Source organism: Thunnus albacares, chromosome 9 (genome assembly GCF_914725855.1).
Source record: "Thunnus albacares chromosome 9, fThuAlb1.1, whole genome shotgun sequence".
NCBI lineage: Eukaryota > Metazoa > Chordata > Actinopteri > Scombriformes > Scombridae > Thunnus > Thunnus albacares.
Window position 1 is genome coordinate 19,066,884 of NC_058114.1, and position 23,255 is coordinate 19,090,138.

Consider the following 23,255-nt stretch of genomic DNA (forward strand, 5'->3'; position numbering starts at 1 on the left):
CATAATAACCATAAATAAAATGGAGGCATATTGTCTGTAGGTGGCACTGCAGCGACATGATCAATTTAAACAGACATAACTCAGTGGTCTTACAGTAAGTCCCACTCTCTTAAAACTGTGTACAAATCTTCTATATATGCAGCTCAATGTTCCCAGTCCCCATCTGATCACCATAATTCACTGTCAATATGTGTATTTTGATGCAAATATAGATCCAGGCTGTCAATAAGTGCATTTTGATGCAAATCCGGATCTAGATGCAGATTCAAAATTCCTAAAAATGTTGTATTATCAATATAAAGAGAATTGTGCGACATTTTGCAGGTTCTAGTGTGTATTATATTGGACTATCTTTCTCCTTGTTCTCTGTTTTCTTGTTGTTTCTAGTTGGGGATCTCACACTGTTAATCACACTATAAACCGCAGCATCAGAACATAAAACAGCAATTGTGTCATAACTTCACAGAGTTGGGAACAAGTATGCCAACAGGCCTGTTTACTTCGAGCTCACTGCATGAGTAGCACGCTCTAGCGGTGGATGCAGTTGTCTGTCTTTGCCAGAATGTAGTTCACAGTGTGTTCACCTCTTTTCCAGTTAAAAATCAGACTATAGCTCACAACATCAGTCTATGCAACGAGACTGAAATCTGAAAAAATGTCTTAGAATTGACGGAGTCTGAACAGATAAACCAAACAGCAACTCTCAATGTTTGTTTCATTGTTTCATCAACAAACATTGGTAATTTCCCAAGTACAGTAAAGACTATTGGACAACTGGAGTAAGACAGAATTGTATACTGTATATAAATATATATTTTTCTCCTCTTTATCTTTTTCTCTGTCTTTACTTTGTAGTATCCTTTTCATCCCTCTTTTTATCTTGACTTGATTTGTATATCTTCGTATAAGCGTTTAGGTTCCCACCTCTGCTGAACAAGCATTTAATTACTCTAAACACATGTATAGCTGAGTTATGTTGATGAAAGTGTATTTTTATATATGTGAATGTATGATCAAATCCTTAAATCTTTTATAAAAATGGTATTTTTTTAATGTGCAAACCAATAAAAATTTTAAAAATGGTCAAACGTTGAGAACAACTATTAAAACCAGGAGGTTTAGATATTTAGTTAAGCATGTTTCAGCAACTAGATGACCTATTTCTAATAAAGGCTAGAGCGTGTAAATTTTTCAGTGGTTCATTATACAGTTTATAATGTGAATACATTTGCGATCAAAACCCTATTTAAGTAATTGAATGATTAAACGTTAAATGTGCCAACTATTTGCTTCATTATTCAGTGTTTTAATCATGACTCAATGAATACTTAAGTGGATTTGTGAAAGGATTTTAAATCTGCACTTCTTGATAATCGATTTACTATAATGCCTCCTTATCATATTCCATTTTATCAATAATTTGTCTCTTTTTGCCATTTACATTTTTAGTTTTGTCCACATCTTAATATAAATGTGTCTATCTTTAATTAAAAGACATGCAACTAAGTAACAAGTAATAGAGAAACCATGATGAATATGCTGTATATATATATAGCAGGAATATTGTCATACACACATACACTCATTTAGAAAGTAATACTGTATAACCAATATCTCCAAATACTGAGCTATATACAGTGACTTCCTGTAGGGATACCAGATGTGACGGGTCATTTGGGGTAGTAAGTATGGGAGGAGGCTGGAGGGATCAGGTTTAACCTCTAGAGAATTACAGAGGGTTTTTTAAGTACCACTGGCAAAACAGGCCACATGTACATTAAGGCTCCTGGGCTAGTTCGTGTCTCTGAAACCTATCCGATGGTGGACGGAAACTTTCTCCTCTGCAGTTTGAGTAAGGGTTGTCTCTGGTGGGATGGGGTTACTCTTGGGGCTTGTGTAATGTTTATTGATTGGACCTTCCGTCATTAAACATTAAGAAGAAGGCTGCCTGATGGATCACAAATGAAGGGCTGCCAAGTGGGTAGCATGGGAACTGGAGCCCTTATTTTTCCCTCCTGAAGACTATAACGCTTTTTTCTACTCTCTTGGACATACTTTGAATTTCCCTAAATTTCCAAATTCTTACCTCCTCTTTGTGGCTTCACATCTCCACCCTCTTTCTCTCTCCCTCTCCCTCTCTCTCTAACAGTCCAGCCGCATTACCCTGCTTCTGTACACATCTCAGACTGACAGCTATTAGAGGTGACGCAGCTATTAAAGATGAACCTGGCACTGTCAACCGGCCTTTGCTGGCTCCACTCAGAACGGCCGAGATGGACCGGAGCCCTGACACTTCCGTGTTTGATGGAAGAGGCCAAGAGCCTATAAAAGACATTGCTGGATTATAAGTGGAATACCCACTGCGCATCTATCTTTCATTAGCACTGCAGTGACAGTCTTCACACAAGCTCCCAATCGTGACTCTATTAGGTGCAATTATGCATCTAATTCTTTGTTTAAATGTTGGAGCAGAACTTAATGTTTTCTGTCGTAAAACTTTGCTCTCAGTTGGCTCGTTGTTGCATCATTTCTGTGTCTTTTGTTCACAATAAAAAGAAGATAGTTTTCTGTTGAGCCATAACTTTAACGCTGAGTCAGTGGAAATAGATAACATCACTGATCGTACAAGAACCAACCAAGAAAGTGATCAATTCAAAGTTCAGAATACAGCCTGCGTAACTTGTATGCACTGCTATATATATATATATATATATATGTATACACATACATATATATACATACATACATACACACATACACACATACACACACACACATATATGTGTGTGTATATATATATATATATATACACACACATATACATATATATATTTTTTATTTTTTTTTCACTCCCCCAGAGAGTCTGTGTAGGATTAAGCCATGTCGCCTGCTGTTTCATTAGATTAAAACTTCAGCTCCTTATCTACCCTCAGAGGTGAGGTAAGAGACTGGCTCACTATTAAATGTGCGTTTTCTGAGGGCAACATTATCTAATATGGACCAGCTTCTGAAAAGGAATGAAAAGAATTCACTAATTCAATTTAAATTAAACTTTTTGAGAGATTTTAACTATGAAAGAGGTATTTTACTTGAATGTGATGCGGAGCAGAGTCAAGCGATTCAATTAACAGATCCAAAAGAGGAATAGTGCATGGAATGCTAAATAAAATAAACAAAACATTTCAGTCTCAGTTCACACCACACTTGTACAAAGATTTGTATCTTACTGTAGAAGACAGAGGGTGGGTCGTGGAAAAAGGGGTAGGAAGTGAAGAAGAGCAGGTAGGTGCTGTAGCACCACGACATGGTGTAGAAGACCAGCTTCCACGCGCTCTCCGGCATCTTGGCAGCATCTTTGGGCAGCAGCCTGCACCACCGTGCAAGAGGCTGCAAGGGCAGAGCAGAGGAAAACGACAGTCAGTCAGAGGAAGTCACACAAAGTATGTATTTAACTCTTTCTTCAGGCATGTGGCTGGGAGGCCTTTAGACACAATAACTTATTAATATAAATTGTGTTCTTTTATAGTATTATAACTTTAATACAAGGCGCTCAATTGAGTATGAGTGGTGAAACAAACATTTTGGTCACAGTCTGTTTATGCAATGTTCTGGCTTTTGAGCTGAGATGACATCATTTGGTTGTTTTTGCTATTTTATAAACTACTTCAGTTTTGTGTCATATTGAAAAGGCTGAGAGAAAAAATGGTTTCATGCTAAAGTCTTAAATAATGTTGCTTTTTAATCTTTTGACAGGGAGATATGAACTGAGACATTTAGGGATAAATCTTGGGTAGGATTTTGGCCAGTTGACCACAGATATTTTTGGAGTGTTGCAACAACTTGACACTCGACACTTTACATTTTACTGAACTGATAAACACTGATTGCAGAAAACAAATGAGCTTAAGGGAGAGAGTCTACATTGTTTCTTCATATAAACACATGAAATACCAGAACATTCACAAAGACACAATGTAAAAAAAGTTGACATTGCAGTATTTAAGAAAAATGTGAGACTGCTATGCACAATAAATACTTTTAAAAAAATGACAACATCCTCTACACAGAGGGAATAAACATCAGATGACTGTTTGTTCATTCATATAGTAGTTTACATTGAGATGTCAATAAACTGTAAGATGACCCACTGTTGGCCTACAGCCAGAGCTACTGGCTGTGTACGGATGTTATTTAGATGACTACAGATACTGTAGTTGTAGCATTTAGGTAAATGTTAATAAACTAACTCATATACGTGATCACATGCACTTCCTCCTCTGACACACATGTACGCATGCATCACCGCCATTCAGCTACTTCACAACCATGTGACTTTCTGCCCACAGAAATGTGTCTTTCACAAGTCTGCGTAGGGTTTGCTATGCAAGCAGAAATAGAGGAAGTCAGAGAGAGAAGGCTCCTGACATACTGATGTAGCCTGATAACGCCGCCCCACAAATGTGTGGGTGGGGTGGCGTTATCGTCCTCCTTCTCCTCCCTAATCTTACTGTCTCCTCCGTCCCACCTTTTGCCCCCTTCTTTCATTCTTGAGTTGTTAAAGAAGACTTAAAATCTTTCTGTTTGAACAAATTTGCAGAAAAAAAGAAAAATGTCCAAGAAATCAAACAAAATGAAATGTTCAGGAATTGACGCTGATAATTAATTTCCAATGCAAGCAAATCTGTAAAAACACACAGATTGACATAAGCGTGCAGGCAGATAGACAGGTAAGATTGGTAAAACAAGGTACATCAGCTAAGCTAGCGGTGAGACAGGCAGGTGTTCAGTGTTTCATAGCTGTGCCAAGACAGGAAACCAAACCCAGCGTGCCGCCTCATAAACAAAATGCCATACACACGTATAGTACACACAAGACCACTTTGGAGAGCAATGAAACTGTGTAACCGGAGGCAGGAAAGTGAAAGATGCCTGTGTCAGTGATACAGTACATCTCGGTCAGTTGCTACCAAGACACCAGTCTACATGACATGAGCCGACAAGGCTCTGATTACATGACAAATTAATGGAGGAAGTGTCGCCACAGCTAAACGTAAACCATGTGCTCTTAGAAAGTCAGTCACAGGAATTCACAAAACTGTTCCTGCTTGATATTTTTTTCTACCCGTGTGAGGAAACATGAAACCAATACTGCAGTCTGTGTTTTATCTCTCGTCTCTCACCAAACTTTCATTCTCCCTCCCTCCCACTCTTTCTTTTTTCTCTTTCTCTCTTTTTTCGTTGCTTCTTTCCGCCGTTTTCTTGAATTGATGGAGCCCCTGCGTCACATGCGAGAGTAAAAACAAGACAGGGAAGGAAGCTGACAGGGCAACACTGATGTGAGATAACAAGTAACAGCAACAGACTTTGTGGTCCTCAGTCGTGACACATTTGGGAAAAAAAAAAAAAAAAAAAAAAAAAAAAGGGCAGCGAGCGGTGGGGGCACATGATCCCGCTCGGGGCTGCTGATTGGTTGAGACTGTGGGGACATGTGGTGTGTGTTCAGTAAGTCATGACCGGAGCGCAAGACACTCGCCACATTCTGTTAAGTTTCTCAGTTCATCTGTATCAGTCCGTCTCTATCAGCCCTCCCATCCTCTGTTTCATCCCTCCATCCCCCGCTCACCCCACCCCCCCACATCTTCCCTCTTTCTCTTGCTCTTCCTGGCTCCTTCGTTCGTGCTCTCTCTCCACCCCTGTGTCTCCCCCCTGCCTGCGACATTTATTTATAGAAGCCAGCTGTCAGCACACAGCATACCCCCCCCCCCCACCCCACCCCTCACCACCACATCACACCCCCCCACTACCACTCCCTGCACACACAAAAACATAGGCCTACACACGCTCACAAAGGCTGAAACACACTAGTGGCTGATACAAGTTACTGCAATCACCAGACCTACCTCTGCAGCTCATATCTTATATCTTATCTTGTTAATCACCATTACTGCTCTTACATCTCTTACTAATGCTCCAATATCAACATGTTATCTGTTCTCCTTACCTTTGTATGCAACACATCCTGATAATTAAACATAAGTAAATAAAATTCACCCTGCAAAAAAACGACCTATAGTTACCTTTATGACATCTAGCTGCTAGTAATGCACTCCAGAATGACCCATTGAACTGTCATGGGCTGCTTTCCAAAAATGTTACAAATCACTGAAAAAATATTGTTTTACGGTGTGACGACGCTGCGGTTAAGGACTGGGTAGGTTTAGGGAAACAGTTTTGGGTTAAAATGATCACTCGAAACATGGTTTAACTTCCTTAAAGTTACACAACTTTCGTCATCAATGCAACAGTAAACTCCATGATGTTTCGTTTTTTTAAAAAAATGTCCTGACTCACAGTCGGAAACAGGAAGTGAACAGTGGTCTTCTGCAGCAAAGTCCCTTTTCTATCTAGCCATCCACCCAACTCACCTGCCTCCTCCTAATTGGACAACATTATCTTATCAAGTCACCTTATGTTGATGTCATCTGAACTGCGTCACTTCCCCGGGTCATACTATAGCCGTTAAATGGTGTGAATGTAACTATAGGTCGTTTCTGCCAGCCTGAACTTTAGTCCTATACTATCAATTTTCTTGTGAGGACGAGCTGCTGTATGCAATGCTGTATGTCTCTTCAATGCCATCTCCTCTGTGTCATCTATCTCGAGTATCTCTGATGATGTTCACACATATGACAAAGAGTAAAAACCACAATTAGCAACTAAAGCGGTGATGTGAAAAGTTCTGCAGTTGGCAACATCATTTGTATGTTTAATACGAGCATGTGTCTGTGTGTCATTCTTTACATTTGGTAAAAGTTGAAAAGTAGTGACACAAAATTGCTTTTTTGGGAGAGTAGAAAACAAAAAGATAAATTTGAAGGCTTTTATTACACTGATAAAAGCTAAGAAACTATTCACAAAGGGAGCCAAAAAGAAATATCAAACAATGTCAAAATGAAACTAAAACACTAAACTCAGATTACAGCACAGGAGCATTGTCACCATTTTTGATCTGTGCTACATGTTGCTATGGTAACAGCCATTAATCATAGCTATTGAGAGGTTAGCTGAAGGAACGGACTGTTTACCTGTTCACATAAACTGTTTGAAAAACACAGCCCCCTCATTCATTTCAATGGGACCACCGCATTGACACAGTGTGGGTGCCAACACACAAGGTCTCCAGCAAAAAACACTGCACTGGTATGGTATGGTAGGTATGAGCACACATTCCTTTGTGCTCATGCCAGATTTTGGCATGATAAGCTTTCAAACTCACCGATTTATTACTCAATCTGAACCTGTACCAACGCATCAACACCAAAGTTAATCCCTTTTATTACTTGGGCTATATTCACAAAACATCCCAAAGATAAAAGTAGCTCCTAACTGGCCGTGTTAGGAGAAACTCTTAAGAATAAGGGGCGCCAGTCCTAATTTTAAGACTGCTACTTTTTTGGTCTAACAGCAATTCACAGAGCATTTTAGTGCTAAAACTAAGTCTGTGAGAAGTTAGAGGTAGTCCAGAGTAAAATTACCCCATTACCCCAAGATTTATTTGATCAACTGAAAAAAAAACAGTATTTACGGCCCCAGGTCTCTAAAGCTGCGTTCAGACTGACATTAGCCCTGCATAAAAAACGCATGGTCATCTGGCAATCGCATGTGACGGCATCACATTCATGCAAGCGTACATTCCTGGTGGAATACTTTGTAACATGAATGCTGTATTTTTACTGTTTACCTCACAATTGTCATGATGGCAGATAAAACTGTTGCTGCCGTAATACATTTCCAGAGTTGTAAAATCCTTTCTCTGAGTATTATAAGCCAAAGTGTAGTGTTTTAGTATCTCCGATGCCTTCAAATTCATGGATCTGTTACTGAAACTGGACTTCCTGGATCATAGTTCATGTCACGCTGGCACCTGAAGCACCGTGCCCTCATAGCACACTGTATTGATTTAAGGATTTAGTGGTATCTACCTCCCTTCACCCTCCCCTTCCAAGCATGTAGGTGAACTTACAGTGGTTACAAAACACGCAAAAAACACAAAAGGCCCTCTCTAGAGCCAGTGTTTGATTTGTCTGTTCTGGGCTACTGTAGAAACATGGTGGTGCAACATGGTGGACTCGTGGAAGGGGATCCACTCCCTCTGTAGATATAAAGGGATCATTCTAAGGTAACAAAAACACAACGATTCTTATTTTCATGGGATTATACAATAATTAAATTATACTTATGAATATTATTTTCCATCTCTGCCAAGTCTATTCCACTAGATGTTTCTGGCATGAATGCTCACTGAGATCCAATCACCCCGATTACATTCAGTTTTGATATTTGAACCCTTGCAACAGCTGCTTTTCAAGAGTATATAAACCCCAGACCCAAATCTTTGGGATCTTCTATTGGAAGAGGTTCAGTTACTCAAGGTGTTTGTTGGGGAAATGGGATGTTTTTGCCTTCTGACTAGATTTGGAGAGTGGTGGTCTCTCTATATTCTGGTCCCAGCCTTACTGCGACCAAAACCACACAGCGGGGATAAAATCTTTGTTTCAAATGCAGATTCTGAAAGATTATATAACATCCCGCCAATGGTTCCATTCTTGTCTCTGTGTGCCACTCAGCCCACCATCTCACTAGGTCCCATCCACCCACTCTATCCATCTACCCTTTAGTTTTCTGTGCCAGCCTACAGTGGGGGTATAGTGGGTCAAGGACACTGAGATAATCCACTCGTTCTCTGCCGGATAAATGACAGGGCCTTGAATTACACTCAGCTGGGACCTACGACCATTCAGACCCCCCTCCCTCTCTTCCTCGCTCTCTCTCTGACAGACAGACTCTGGCTGAACTCTTTCTCTAGCTCAGGGCCTGGCTGGCTTTCATTTCACTGTCTGCCTCTGCCTCGATCGCCCTGGTAAAGAGGAAGAAGCAGCCTGAAAAAAGAAACAGAGGAGGAAACGGAAGATAAACTGAGAAATTACATAGCTAGACTATGTATGAAAAGACAAGAGTCAGTATGAAAGACACTTGACAAGTGGTTCCCTTAGCAACCATGCAGGGATGCTGGCAAAGCCCTATAGAGTGGCTAAAAACTCTCTCCACCTCTCTTCAACTCCAGTCCTTTCTTGTCCTTCCTTTTCCTTTCTTTCCCTGTTGATCTACAGCTGCACCCTATTTCTCTCACTTTCACCCTCCACTCTCTAAAAGTTTTCAGTCCCCCCCCTGCCCTTCCTGGAAGCAAGTGATGAGAGAGGAGAGAGGGTGAATGGACTCCGCTGGCCTGTTGCATAAGAAGATAAACTGGGCCAGTGAGTCAGGATGCTGGCTCATGTGTGGATCTGTTCAATATGGCTCGCTCTCTCACTCACTCTTTCATTCCTTTAGCTCTGTCTATCTTGTATCTCTCATTGAGTCTGACGTCACTCTGACATCTATGTGTCACCTTTTAACCCAATTATTTCAAGGATTCCCCCTGTTCTCTTTCCATCTTCTTCCAGAATGGGGGCAAATAGGATTTGCAAAGGCTAATCCAATGGATGGCTAGAGTATTAGACTACACTGTATATACCTATGCAAGTAAATAAAGCCTATTTATGTGAATAGCAATATAAACAACACAATTTGAGGCATCTTCTAGACCTTTCTGGTGCTTTAAAGGTTCAATGTGTAAGAATTGGCCACCTGATCCAAACAAATAGGGGGCAAACGCATCACCCAAGATATCAAAAAGCTATGGAAAATTTACAAAGAGGTAAATTACAAAAGAACTGCACAGATCAGAGAGCAGTTGCACCACAGAGGTAAGTTACAACATAACTCTGAGTAACAACCAAATAGTTACATACACGCCCTTAGGGAAGGTGTAAATCATAAAAGGTCACAGAATTCACTGATGATAAAACAGCAGCTTTCTGCCACACAGCATCATTTTTCATTAACTGCTGCCATTTTGCAACCCAGTAATCCAGTAGAGACCTAATTTATTGATATGATATTTCAATATCGATCTAGCTTATGTGCTACAATGCCAAATGGCCAGCTTTCACATAGCTTGTGCAACCCAGTGCAGTTCATCGGATCAGCTGACATGAACAGCTGATGTCTCCCCAGCCAGAATCTGCAGCAGCAGCCAGCTGCTCCAACGTCGTTTGTTTAGCTTTCCAAATAGACGTTATTTGGATAAACTGACCACATATTAGGAATTTACAGTTCTTGGAAAATTACTGGGATAAACTTCCGGGCACTCCTAGTGGTTTTCACTATTTACACATGTGGCTACATTCGGGAACATTTCCGTCTTGCGCCTTTTCACACATAACATGGCAATACTGGAATAGATGGGGCAAGATGGCTGTAATGCAACACTTATGGATGCCAACCACCATAAAACTCAATAGAAGAAAAGGGTGAAACTCAAGAAACTCAGATTGAACTGTCAAACTAGGCAGCCCTGATCTAATATGAATCAAGATTATGTTACTTCATTGCCTATTTCTCTCCTCAACTGTTTCCAGGAACATATTTTTGGGTACTGTTTAGCCAAAATAAGAGAAAGTTTGTGATGCTGCCACCATGTTGACAACAGCCAAGCCAAAACCAAGCACCACCCAACTTGCAGTACGTCACCCACACATCAAGTCTTGTAATCGTTTGTTCACTCCATGTGAAAGTATCTTTCGTCAGATGGACGTAATCCTTTACATGCTTGTCCCTGCAATTTTGCTGTTTTCATTCACAACACAGCCGTACCAGCATTTTCTCTGAAACGTTACTAGGTCTTGAGGTGGGAAGTTGGTGGTACAGATTTCCCTGAATATCGATCCCTGCTCCCATTAACACATGACCCCATGCAGGAAATGTTCCTGAACATTTCAGGGATAGACTGTATGTGTGAAAGGAGCTAACATGGTTATTCTCTCAACTGAAAAAATATTAAAACTTAATAAAGTGACATATTTACATTCCTACAGCGAAGATTTCAACATTCAGCCTGGGTCTGCCATTACTGCCAGTGGCTCTGGGCAGCACAACTTCTTCTTCCTCTCATTATTAGACTGAGGGCAGACTGGATGCTACAGTGACTCACTATCGCCCCTGTGGTACAAAGTGGTATTACAAGACAATACAGGTCAGACAGGGCCAGGGCTAGCTGGCTAGCATGCTAACTTCAGTAGATATCTCTGCATCACAACACATATAGGTCTTTGATATAATGTCAAAACCTTTATTTTTCAAATTCTGTTGATAATTTTAGTTAATTTTGGAATCTTTTAAACTAAAATTCTGGCCAAGTCTTACACATTGACCCTTTAAGTAGGTTACAATCCACTGTTTTCACTTTAGTCTGCCTTTTTCCTCTCCCCTTGCATATCTATTCTACCTGAACCCAAACTGAATATCTGCCTCTATTTAATACTGAATTTCCATATGACTGGGTTTTTGCATATTCAACATTTTGTTCATTTTAATCCTAACCCTAACCAGTCAGTGGAGAGTAACAGATCTGTCCCACGGGTCTTTCAGTTGACAGGAAGCAGTTAAAAAAATGTTTTTTTACATTCATCAAATAATCATGTTGATTTAAGACGTGTTATTTCTGTATGTGGACTTAACTTGTACAGCTGTGTTGACCTCATCCATGCTTGTCAGTTTTTTGTTGCTATTTTTCATGAATGTGGTGAGGTAGCTAGCTATGTAGGAAAATGTTGTACCCATTCTTGCCGACCAAGCTCTGAATGATCAAATACTTCTCCAAAAAACACCAGAAAAAACACCAGTCAAAATCGATGAACAAATCTAAGATGTCTGTGGTGATTAACTGGTCTGGAAGCGGGCTACATTATTAGCAGTTTCTCATCACAAGCCTTCTAGTTGTCAGTTCACCAGTGGAACACTTTTAATGTGAAGCAGCCGCAAGGAAGCCTTTTCATTATCAGCAGCTTAACACGGCAATAGGTTTTGTTACAGTGCCAACAGCCCAACAAGGGAGAGCAGGTCAGACAACCGTAAGGCTACTATCTGTATGATAAAATTAACAGTAATGTGGGAGTGGCGTTATACTCCAAACCACAGAGAGATCTACATTATGCAGCTACAAACTACTGACGGGAGAAAGTAGTCAGCCTTTTGAAAATCTTGTTTTCTCTCTTGGCACTTGCTTGTATGTACACATTGAGCCAATGAGGTGACAGTGACTCTGTGATAGTATGGTGACCTGTCCAACATGTCTTTTGCCCCAATGTGTGCTGGGACTGGTATTAGGCCTTCAAACCTTGCACAGGATAAGCAGTTACGAGAATGATGGATGGACCATGACAGTAGGGCTCAGGTGATGGCAGAGCCTGTTGTGTATTGGCTCTGTTCCCATGCAGTTCAATAATATTGCAGGTCAGCGTGGCTACCCCCTGGCTATGAGGGCGCAGTGGCCATGGAGATGATCACAACACATCAAGTGTGATGATCACATCAGGAAGTGTTAAAGTGTGGGCACATCCAGTAGCCTAATAATTAAGGCACATACCACAATACCACGTCATTACGCCAGTTACAGCCAAGGACCTTTATTGCATGTTTTACCTCCCACTCTTTCCCCTCACACTTCCTGTCTATCTCTACACTGTTAACTACCAAATAAGGGCATTGTATATGGCTGGATCGTGTATGGTCACTGTGTGAAATTGTGGCCAATATGTTACAGGGATAGTCAGTGGTAGTGTCTATAATGTGAATTCCTGGTTATTAATCTTTATTGGCAATTACTGTTGTTAAAGTGTACTGAAGTAGCAACGTCTGAATAAAAAAGGGTATAAATGCAGTTGCAAAAACAATATTTTCCACTAATGTCTTGGGATGTTTGATTTGAAAGAAAACTTATTTTAATTTTAATTATAACTATTCTAATTATCTGTGAACTCCCCCTGGTCTTTCATCCGTTTCCATCTGCGGATGTCGTAAACATATGGTCTCATACATATGTTTATGTAGGGTTAGCATGTTAGGCTAACAGTCCATCAGCTGTGTGACTTTATATCTACACCGTGACACCTTTCATAGCACACAAATACTGTAAACACACCTGTCACCTGCCCAGCACGGTGCTGTTAACCTGGAAACACTGTAGCTACACCTTATTTTTATACAGTCAGTGGGCTACACACAGCACGGCATAGCTATGCTAACGATACTAGCTATGCTAACTAGCTGTTAGCCACTGTGCAGGCTGGTAAAATGGATCCATTGCATCTCTTTGTATCTGCGGGTTGATGTTCCTGTCAGTGTCGGAGCCTCCGTGTGAGACGCTTCAGTCGGTAAACGTCCTTTTTGAAAACTTATTTCGGGTCTGTGAGCTGTGCTATAAACGCCCCCTGAAGATGTAATTGAAACTGTTTGCGCTAACTCATTTTGAAAGAGAAACAGCCAATGGGGAAACTCCAACACTGGGCCCGCCAACCAATGGTGTAACTAACATCATTCAGTGAGTCAGTCAATCAGTAACGGACAGACATTCGGGGTTATCAGGCTGGTCCGTGGCCAGTCCAGCCAAAAATGACACAAAAACTAAAAGAAAAGAATTGTAGTGTGTACATACTGGAACAAACTAGTTCTCCTGCCCTAGTCTCCCTCTCTCTTCCGCACACACTCACACACACTCCTAAACTCTCCAGGTCACTGGATATGGATGTTGGATAATCCATATCCTGCCTACTCACTGGAAGCAGCTGAGGCTGACGGCAGACTGTTGTGATGCATGCTGGGAGATGAGCCAGCTGCTAATTTGTATGCAACTCAGTGAAAAGAAATGGACTAGAGATGAAAGACATTCTGTGATCAATCACCTCACCATGACCAAAGGGGAATGTGAGTGACTTGGTGGAGAAACGCATGGCTAACATAATCACACTGGGAAAGGGACAACAAACACACACACACACACACACACACACACACACACACACACACACACACACACACACACACACACAGTTTACACCTGGGGGCAACAAATGTTCAACTGTTACATGTGGTTACATTTTATGCACAATTCAGTCAGTCTGTCTGTCATTATCTGCTTGGTGAAATGCACTTGAAAGCTGAAAATGTGCTGTAGTGAAGTTTGCAAGGACAGACACATAGAGTTCCTTTTGAGAAATGAGCTCAATCATGTGGAAGTTGAGGGATAAAAGTTCTTTCCTTCCAGACAAAAAGAACAGGGCCACGAGGTCTACTGAATATATCGAGCACATCTGGATGAAGCTAGCCTAACACAGGATCAAATAGCATGTCATGGCTTTTATCTTTCTATATCGATATTGCTGGTCCGATGCTGGAAAATTCACATTACTCCAAATGGCCAGTCCGACACAATACTGATGCTGAACCAAGACTGTGGCTGAACTACATTTGAACCCGATTTTATTAAAAAAACATGATTAGGTGAGGCACTGTTGCCACTGAGCAAACTAATTTGCACGCAGGTACGTGACTGGACGAGCAGTAATGACCCATCTACTGTAGTAGCCATTAGGCATGGAAAAAAACACCTTCTGAAACGTTTGACTTTGCTGACTTTGCTGCACTGTGGCCGCCTGACCATCAAAGATTAAGCAAATTTTTTAAGAACGCTGATGAAAAATCTGCAGGTCTTGAAAAAAGTGAATGAATTTGGTTATTTGAACAATGTCCTCAGAAGTTCAATATTATGTAATGCAGCTTTTTAGTCTTTAAATTCTTTAAAAAGCCTGTTGTCTAGTAAAGCAAATACCACTAATGTGCACAATTCACTGCATCTGGCAACCTATTTTAAGTGAGAATTAAAGGTGCAGTGGTTTCAGTTCCTGCTGTAGGAACACATGAAATATATTCAAATAAGAAATGGCTTTGAAGCTTTTATATTTTGTGTGTGGTGGCGGGCATATCATTTTCCAGTACATATGTGAAAGAAATTGTGTGTGTATTTGTGTGTGTGTTTGTGTGTGTGTGTGTTTGAGAGAGAGAGAGCTGGTGCACCTGTCAGGAGGAGGTCTAGCCTATTAGTCAATCCCAGTGGAGGAATTAACCTCTAGACTTGGTGCTCAAATTAACTCCTGATGCATCAAAGTAAAATGAACATGCGTTCACAGCAGAAGATTTTCACAGGATTAAACTAAAACATACTATACACTCATCTGTACTACTACTATTACATATTTGTGAAGCAGCATCTGTTGCAGCAGGTGCGAATCTTTCTTAATAACATCACAGATTAGCAACTTTGTTCACCCTGTCATAGCTTTGGAAGAGGCTTATTCTGTCTAAATTTATGAAGATGACAGTAAAAATGGTGTTTCAAAATATAGTGTTTGGCACTGAGTAAAGTCAGCACATCGTTTACACAGCTGCACATTTTTACACTCGCCTAAGAATGACACAGAAAAACCTGTGAGGTGACAACACTGATCCTCATACACAATACTCTCTAGTGATGTGAGATGTAGCTTATTTTGGTTTTCATTATTACATTTTTTCATCACAGTCAGGGACAAAACATTATTTTCCTACATCGCTTAACGTGACTTTGACACACAGCAGAAACACCTCAGTGTGTCTATTCTACCTCAGCACAGGCACACTGTAGGAAATAAGTGGCATACAGTAAGCTCTTTATTTAATGCTGTTGTATATTTTGCTATGAGGAGGGAACACCAAGCTTGTGATGTGTGATCATATGGTTTTTATTCGTCTGATGACACCATACTGACGAGTACAGTATATAATCGTTATAGTGGTTTCTCTGTCTTTATTTCTAACTATGTCTGCGGTTATGAATGTTGCAGAAGAAACAAAACTTTCATGTTAATACGATGATCTTTCAAATTCTACGCAACACAAAGAGTGCAGGAATATGAGTCATAAAGGTACAGTCTGCACTAAGTGTTCAACTATTCACTCAAGCTGCTTCCTGTACAAACCGACAGCTAGAAGACATATGGCTATCATTCATAATGCAGCGTCTATCCCGTTGGCAATACAGAGAGAATGAGGACTAATTGTGTGTGTGTGTGTGTGTGTGTGTGTGTGCGCGTGTGTAAATGCATTGTCTTCAACAGGCCAGTCTACAGTGTGTAATGCATCAACAGGCGGTGGTTCATGAGCTCACCATAATCCATAATAATTTAAAGCTATCTGAAAACACACACACAACTCAAAGTGGCATAATGACTCCTTTTTCAATATAAGGCAACAAATGTATGTTTTATATATTATTTCACTTACCCACAACCCGAAAAATAATTTTAATGCAGTAACTTTCAAGTTAATCATTAATGTTAAACATGTAAATGTAAATGACCAAAATACAGTGTTTCATGCATGTAATGTTTGTATTCATAAATGTATTTGTGATATTGCTTTTATTTTATTTACTGTGAATACAAGAGCTTTATTTAGACACTAGATACATGTAACATGTGGAAATTGACAGTAAGTTACACTGGTGATGGCGCACAGATCCTCTTTTTTCATGTAAATGTCACACAACAGTCTCTTTCGGTAGATAATCATGGCACTATCCACTCTTCATAGACGGCTAGCAGCTGAGATGACCAGCTGGCACCCAGCCAGTGGCTCCTTACATCTCTGAAAACAGCAAAGCAGATGTCCAAATAGCTGTTATTTGGATAAACTGACCCCATATTGGGAATGTAAATGGTTACTTTCTCGACTGAAAAAATATTAAAAATTAATAAAGTGACATTTACAGTGACAACTTGATCTCCGCCATTGCTGTTGGTTGGTGCAAAATGCATTCTGGGATACTTAGCTTCGGTGGCCTTTGGCCAGCTTTGGTTTGTGAGGTCCAGCCAAAAAGAGGAAACATTGAATGATATCTACTTGATTTCACTAATTTGGACAGCTGAAGCCCCATCACTTACATTGTAAGTGCATTATGAAGGAACCCTCTAATAGTCAGTATGAACAAGAAATACCTGTTTCAGTGTTCATTTGGCCACCTGACTGTTGTTTTAAGACAGATTTGAAAGATTGTGAGCGCATCTTTTAATACAAAGGCAAAGACGCAATTTCAAGCAGCAACTGGCTGTGATTAATAAAAGTTCTGGTGCTTTTTTGGATTTGAGCCAATTCAGAGTTTAACAGATTAGAAACAACACAAGGACATATCTGGATCAATACCACATGGAGCTGAACATTAAAAAAATATATATATAATAAAAAAAACTGCCTATAAGGTTTATTCTAGTCTTTAAAAACTCTAATTAATGTCCTACATATTATGGAATAAAATTGACACACTTATAAATCATAAAAATCAACAAAATCAAAACTCATTTTCATGGTATTGATTATCGCTGACAGTATTGAACAACAATTCTACACAATCAGTCCAAAAAAAGGAAAAAGAAATCACAAAAATTGATACTGAATCATAACATCACAGAAAGGCAATTCATATCAAATTATCACCGCAAGAGTCAATGCTGTATGATATTGAGAGATCTTTACCCTAGTGATCGCTAATACTATTAACACTGCTCACAAAGCCACATGACATTGCAGGTAATAACGTGTGTGTGTACATGTGTTTCTCGAACAGGATCTTCTACAAGCTGGAGGAGCTTGGCTCAGAGTGATGGTAACAGCTCCAACATTGCACATAGGCCTCATTACACTAACAGACTAATGGAGTTAAATAAAGATCGGATGGCTGGATTAAGGTTAGGTTATTGGTTCAGGTATGGATTATAGCAAGAATACAACAGACACACAGTGCTGGGGTCTGTGGTATGGAAACACAATGTCATCCCAGATCTATTTTAGCTTTTATTCACATTGATGAACACAGAATTAAAATCTAGTCTATTTTTTTATGACAAGGTTATAACAAGCTAAGAACTCCAATATATTAAGATGACTTGTGCATGGCTTTAGATTTAGGTTTATTTATTTTCACTTGTCTTTCCCACACTTTTTAAGACTCTATATATGCTGTGGCCGATGACTGCCTCTTAAAAACAGATCTACAAACCAAACTTTGAAGACATAATCATCTCCACTGGAAGATATTTGTCATTCTTCACCAAAACATGGCAGTCTTTCAGGGTGTTCTTGAAAGTGTGACAAGACAGTGTGGTCTGTCTGACTCACACTTTGGTCAGAGCCGTGTTAGAACAACCTCTGTAATCGCTGCCAGATGCTGGTGAATTCTCCTAAGGGTCTGAACTAACCAGTTATATGATCATTCTAACCAAATACCACATGGTGGGGTAGGGGGGCGAGACAGAGAGATCTGCATGCAGAGGACAAGAAAAGAAAAATACAGAAGAAATAGGAAAGAGAAAAAGACAAAAATGAAAACCTAGGCAACTATTCTGGTCACATTTAGCAACAGAAAAATTTTTCTGACTGTGAGTCCATGTGGATGTACTGGTCTCTTCCACTGCAATGTGTGTGTGAGTAAGTGAGAGAGAGAGAGAGTAAGAGAGAGACTGGGATGCATAAACTGATCTAATTGCATCCCGAGAATGCTTTTGAAATACTATCCATAACCAAAGTAAAGAGAGGCGAGCAATTCATTATCAACACCCCGTGGACTTCGACGAAACACAGAAACAAACACACAATTTTCTGCTTTCTCGTCTCGCATCCGTGGACCTTCGGTTGTAGACCATCTGCTGCCTGTAGCTGCAGACCACGTGGTCCAGCCTGACGCCCGCCACTACTACTGTTATTATTAGTCATATTTCTATTGTTATTGTTGTTGTTATTGTTGTTACTGTGCTTCTCTGTCTCTCTCTCTCCCCTCTCCCCCTCCCTCTTTCTCTGCTCCAGGTTTCTTCCCGTTAAAGTGGAGTTTTTTTCTCGCTGCTGTCGCCGAGTGCTTGAGGGGGAATGTTGGGTCTCCGTACATTAAAGAGTACAGTCTAGATCTCCTCTATGTGAAAAATGCCCTGAGATAATTTATTTTATGATGTAGTGCTAAATAAATAAAGCTGACCTGACTTGACACATGCACACAAACACAAACACAAACACAAACACAAACACAAACGCACACAAACATGCATAGGATGTGCATACTTTGGTTTCGTCTGACCACTGCGCTCTCACACACATTTATAGAGTGGCCTTGTTAGAAGTGAGACAGCTGCCAAGTGACTGTGTGTTCTTGTCTAATGAAAGCCTGTCCACTGTGTCTGTCGGGAGGAAAATAAGGGCAACAGAAAGAGAGAGGAAGAGGAAAAAGATAGAGAGGCTGGCAGCTCTGTAGAGGTCAACGCCCCACAGCACATTCCAGTTGACCAGAAGAGAGAGTCTGACTGTCACAGTCAGCAAACCGATGATTCATGATCCTGCATTGTAGCTAGTGGTATATATGGCTGCTTTTAGCTATGATTCACCATGTAAGAGTGCCGACCACTCCCCCTGGTTCTTCCTCTTGTAGAATCACTGATAGACTTGCTGTCTTTCAATTGTCTTAGGGTTAAACCAACTCCAGGCTTGTACTTAATTATGGCATATGAAAATATAATATTGAGTATATCAAAACTGGAGAAATTACGAACAAACCTGAAGGCTGCATTCCTTCCTGTTCTGCTGATGAAGAAATGAGAGTCTACATGCATCTGAAGTGAGCGCTAAACTACAAGAAACTGAGAGGAAGATGTGTGGAAACAGTTACAGTGAGCATTTTCTGTTTCTGTTAGGGCTGCAATTAACAATCTATGTGGTTTTTGTGACCATTAACCACATAGATACTAAACAGGGTGTTTTATTTTTGTATGATGTAATGAAATGTGCTTCTGGTTTTGTACGATGCAATGTTTATTTACAGTACCCCTGTATTAACTGTAACATTTTTTATTAATTCTTCTGTAAATTTGTCTGCCCAGAGACTGCTGATGAAATTTAGCTATCTAGCTAACTCTGGGACAGTCAATGACTGCCCATTGTCCCTGTTAAATAAACAAGTTTTAAAAAATATGTTTTCATTATTGAAAATCTGCAGATTAATTTCTATTGTTGTCTGTACAATGTTAAAAAGTAGTGAAAAATGTCCATTATAATTTCCCAGAGTCAAAGGTTATGTCTTTGTAGCAACAACAGTTCAAATCCCAAAGTTAATAAGTTTACTATCCTGTATGACAAAGAAAAGTATTAAATCATCACATTTGAGAAGATGAAACCAGCTAAATGTAACCACATACATTGTGACAGAATGTAACAAAATGCCTCAATAATTAACAGACTGCAGAAGGTCTAAATGCGTCAAAAGGGCATGTGAATGGAAATCAGCAACTTGACAAACAAGCTGCCAAAGGCATCAATAGGAATTGAAACTGGCCAGCTTGATGCTGAGTGCATTACAGGCTGGAGCAACCCTGCGGGCAGCCAATCCTACAAGTGCACGAGGACAAAAAGCCATCAGCACACAAGGTTAGGAACATGCTGTGGCACTGGCATTACTGTAGGCGTTTTATAATCTAAACATACACAAAAAAAAATTACATGTATAATATTAATATAGATGTAAACAAATATGATGGGATATAATTAGGCTTTGCTGATTTCTACAGCTACATCTACTGCAGTGACAGATTATGACTGATTACAGCAGAACCCCCTGTGCACAGTGGGACTGACAGCTCTGAGAACTGTTAAGTGCTTTGTATTTATAATATATGACACAATGAAGCATGTAAAGCAATAGATCACATGTCAGGTGATAGTGAAAGTGCTGCTCATCTAAATGCCATATGCTGATGGATTAGATAGCTGCGTCACAAGAGGAAAGGGGAAGAGAGATCACAGCATGTGCCTAATAATAACCAAATGTCAGAACAATTGTTACCAATCAGTGTCAAAATTACAAGAAAGTTTCACCTGAGTGGGCACTTTTGGCTGAATGGGTAGCACTTCCCCTTACCGCAAAGCCAGTATCAGGTTTCTGTCTGCATCTCAAATGCACAACAATGAGCAGGGACTTAGTGGAAGGTGATCTGGGATCTGTGGTCGGGGACCTTGTCAAACCTCAGGCTGCATTCACATTTAGCACAACAGCAGGGTATGAGGTACTACTCAGCTATATGCAGGGAGATAAGCTCTGAAACAAGGCTGGAGATGGCAAGCACACTGCTGCAATAGCTGCACTCCTCTGCGTGACTACTTCAGTGTGAGTGTGTGTGTGTGTGTGTGAGGGGCTATGGGAGGCATTTATGAGAGTGGTTATAAACTGCTGCTGCTGAGAGGGTTGGACCACTGCCTGCCTTGTTTATCTGCACTGTTTGTGTGTTAGGTATGTGCTGCCTATCCCTTGATGCTGCTTGATATGACAGTTGGGTAGTGGACAAAAGTTGTATGTTTTCTATGAGAGAGCATATGTCTTTTTACCAACTTATGAGCGTGAGTATGGGAATGTGTGCAATTGTGTTAATAATTGGCTGCTGCATGCTGAGTCAGCAGGCTTGGCCCCTCAGCCCACTTCTCTCCTCCATTCCTTCCTTCCTCTACTCTGTCTTCCTTCTCTTTTCATTCATCCCCTTAGATCACTCCATGTCTTCTTTTTCTACCTTTCCTCTCTCACTCCAGAAATATCACTTTGTCCTCTCCTCTAAACACTAATTTACAACCATCTTCTCCACTCACACTCACATCCACCCGGGGGATTAAGAATGTGTGTGATGTAGTAAGTAACCTCTTGCACTTACATACTTATGACTCACAAAACATATGCAAACAAGAACACGCTGCATGTATCTGAAACCTCTAACTCATAAATGCAGACAGACACATGCATATACTGTAAATCAAATGCACACAACTCATTAACTAACAGGTGAACAGCCTTTTAAATGAACATAAGCATATAAAGAAATAAGCCTGCACATGCTCTGACAAACATGTTTGTGCAGAGTGAGGACAAAGAAAATGAGGAAGGAAAACTTTTGGTAACCAGGGTAACCCTGGTTTTCTGAAAACAAAGTGAAGTGTCTCACTATGGGAAGCACCTTCTTGCGTGACCAATCATGGAAGCTACAATACCACCAAGTCTGTCACGAGACAGACCATTCATCTTAAGTTGCACTGGCCAGCAGGGCAGTGTTGTGAGATACCTCACTCAGTTTTCAGAGAACCGTGGTTACCCTGGTAACCAAAGGTGCACTTTCAAACCTTGCTCGGTATCTCACTATGGGAGATATGGCCTACTCTCACTCCCGAAGCCCATAACACCTTGACCCAGAAGAAGTTGAGACCAAAAGCCCTCCCCATAAGCCTGCACACAGTTAACATGAACCCACACTAAGGACTGAGTGCGCCAGTGAAGACATCGTCACGTCCAGGTGGTAAAACCAAATAAACGTGTGTGGGGATGCGCAACTAGCAGCAGCACAGATGTCATTCACAGAAATGCCCCTCGTCGTCAGGGCCCATGAGGTGGCTCTACCCCTGGTGGAATGAGCCTGCAGGCTCTCAGGGTGCTCCAGTCCATGACTCTCATAAGCCAGAATTACAGCCTTCACCGCCCAGTGTGACAGGCACTGGTGAGTCAGAGCCTTCACTCTGTGAGAAGGGGCCCAAAATACGAAAAGCTGGTCACTCTTCCTAGATCCCTTACTCCTGTCCAAATAGACGTGTAAGGGTCTTACAGGACAAAGTGAATTAAGCCGCCTCTCACTTTCCTCTGCAAAATGTGGCGGGTGATAAGCAAGGACCTCCAGTATCAGGCAGCTATAAGAAGACTCGCTAACCTTAGGCTCAAAAGCCAGGTTAGGGTACAACATCACCTTATCATAGTCGGGTGAAAACAAGCAAGCACAGACAACGCATGTAATTCACTTATCCGTTTGGCTGATGTCGGTTCCAGCAACAGGATTTTGAAAGAGAGCAACTTTAAGTAAGTACAACCCAAAAGGCTTGAACGGCAACCCTGAGAGTGCCTCCAAAACAGTTGGCAAGTCCCATGAAGGAACTAAAGGTTTACACGCAGGCCGCAGTCAGCGGGTTCCCCTCATAAACCTCCTTATCAGAGAAAGCTGTCCAAAGCTGCCCAAAACCCACATGGCAGGCTGAAATCAAGGCCAAATAAACTTTAATGGTGGAAAAAGCTTTAAATTCCAGTAAATCCTGCAGGAAGTGTAATATATCCGGAACAGAACTCTGAAACAAATGGCTCCAGCTTCACACCATCTTTCAAATACCACTTACCATTATACAATGAATGCCTAGATGGCGCCCTTGTGCTTTAGATAGTCACA

At 40.7% G+C, this 23,255-nt stretch overlaps 1 protein-coding gene across 2 annotated transcripts in view; it reads right to left on the bottom strand.

Annotated features, from left to right (window-relative positions):
• Nucleotides 1–23,255, bottom strand: part of cers1 (ceramide synthase 1) — a 37,821-nt gene that overhangs the window by 8,441 nt on the left and 6,125 nt on the right. For both annotated transcript variants that reach the window (XM_044360799.1, XM_044360798.1), the window contains one exon: nucleotides 3,228–3,387. In XM_044360799.1, coding sequence (XP_044216734.1) covers nucleotides 3,228–3,387 — 160 coding nt within the window. The remainder of the gene's footprint in view (nucleotides 1–3,227; nucleotides 3,388–23,255) is intronic.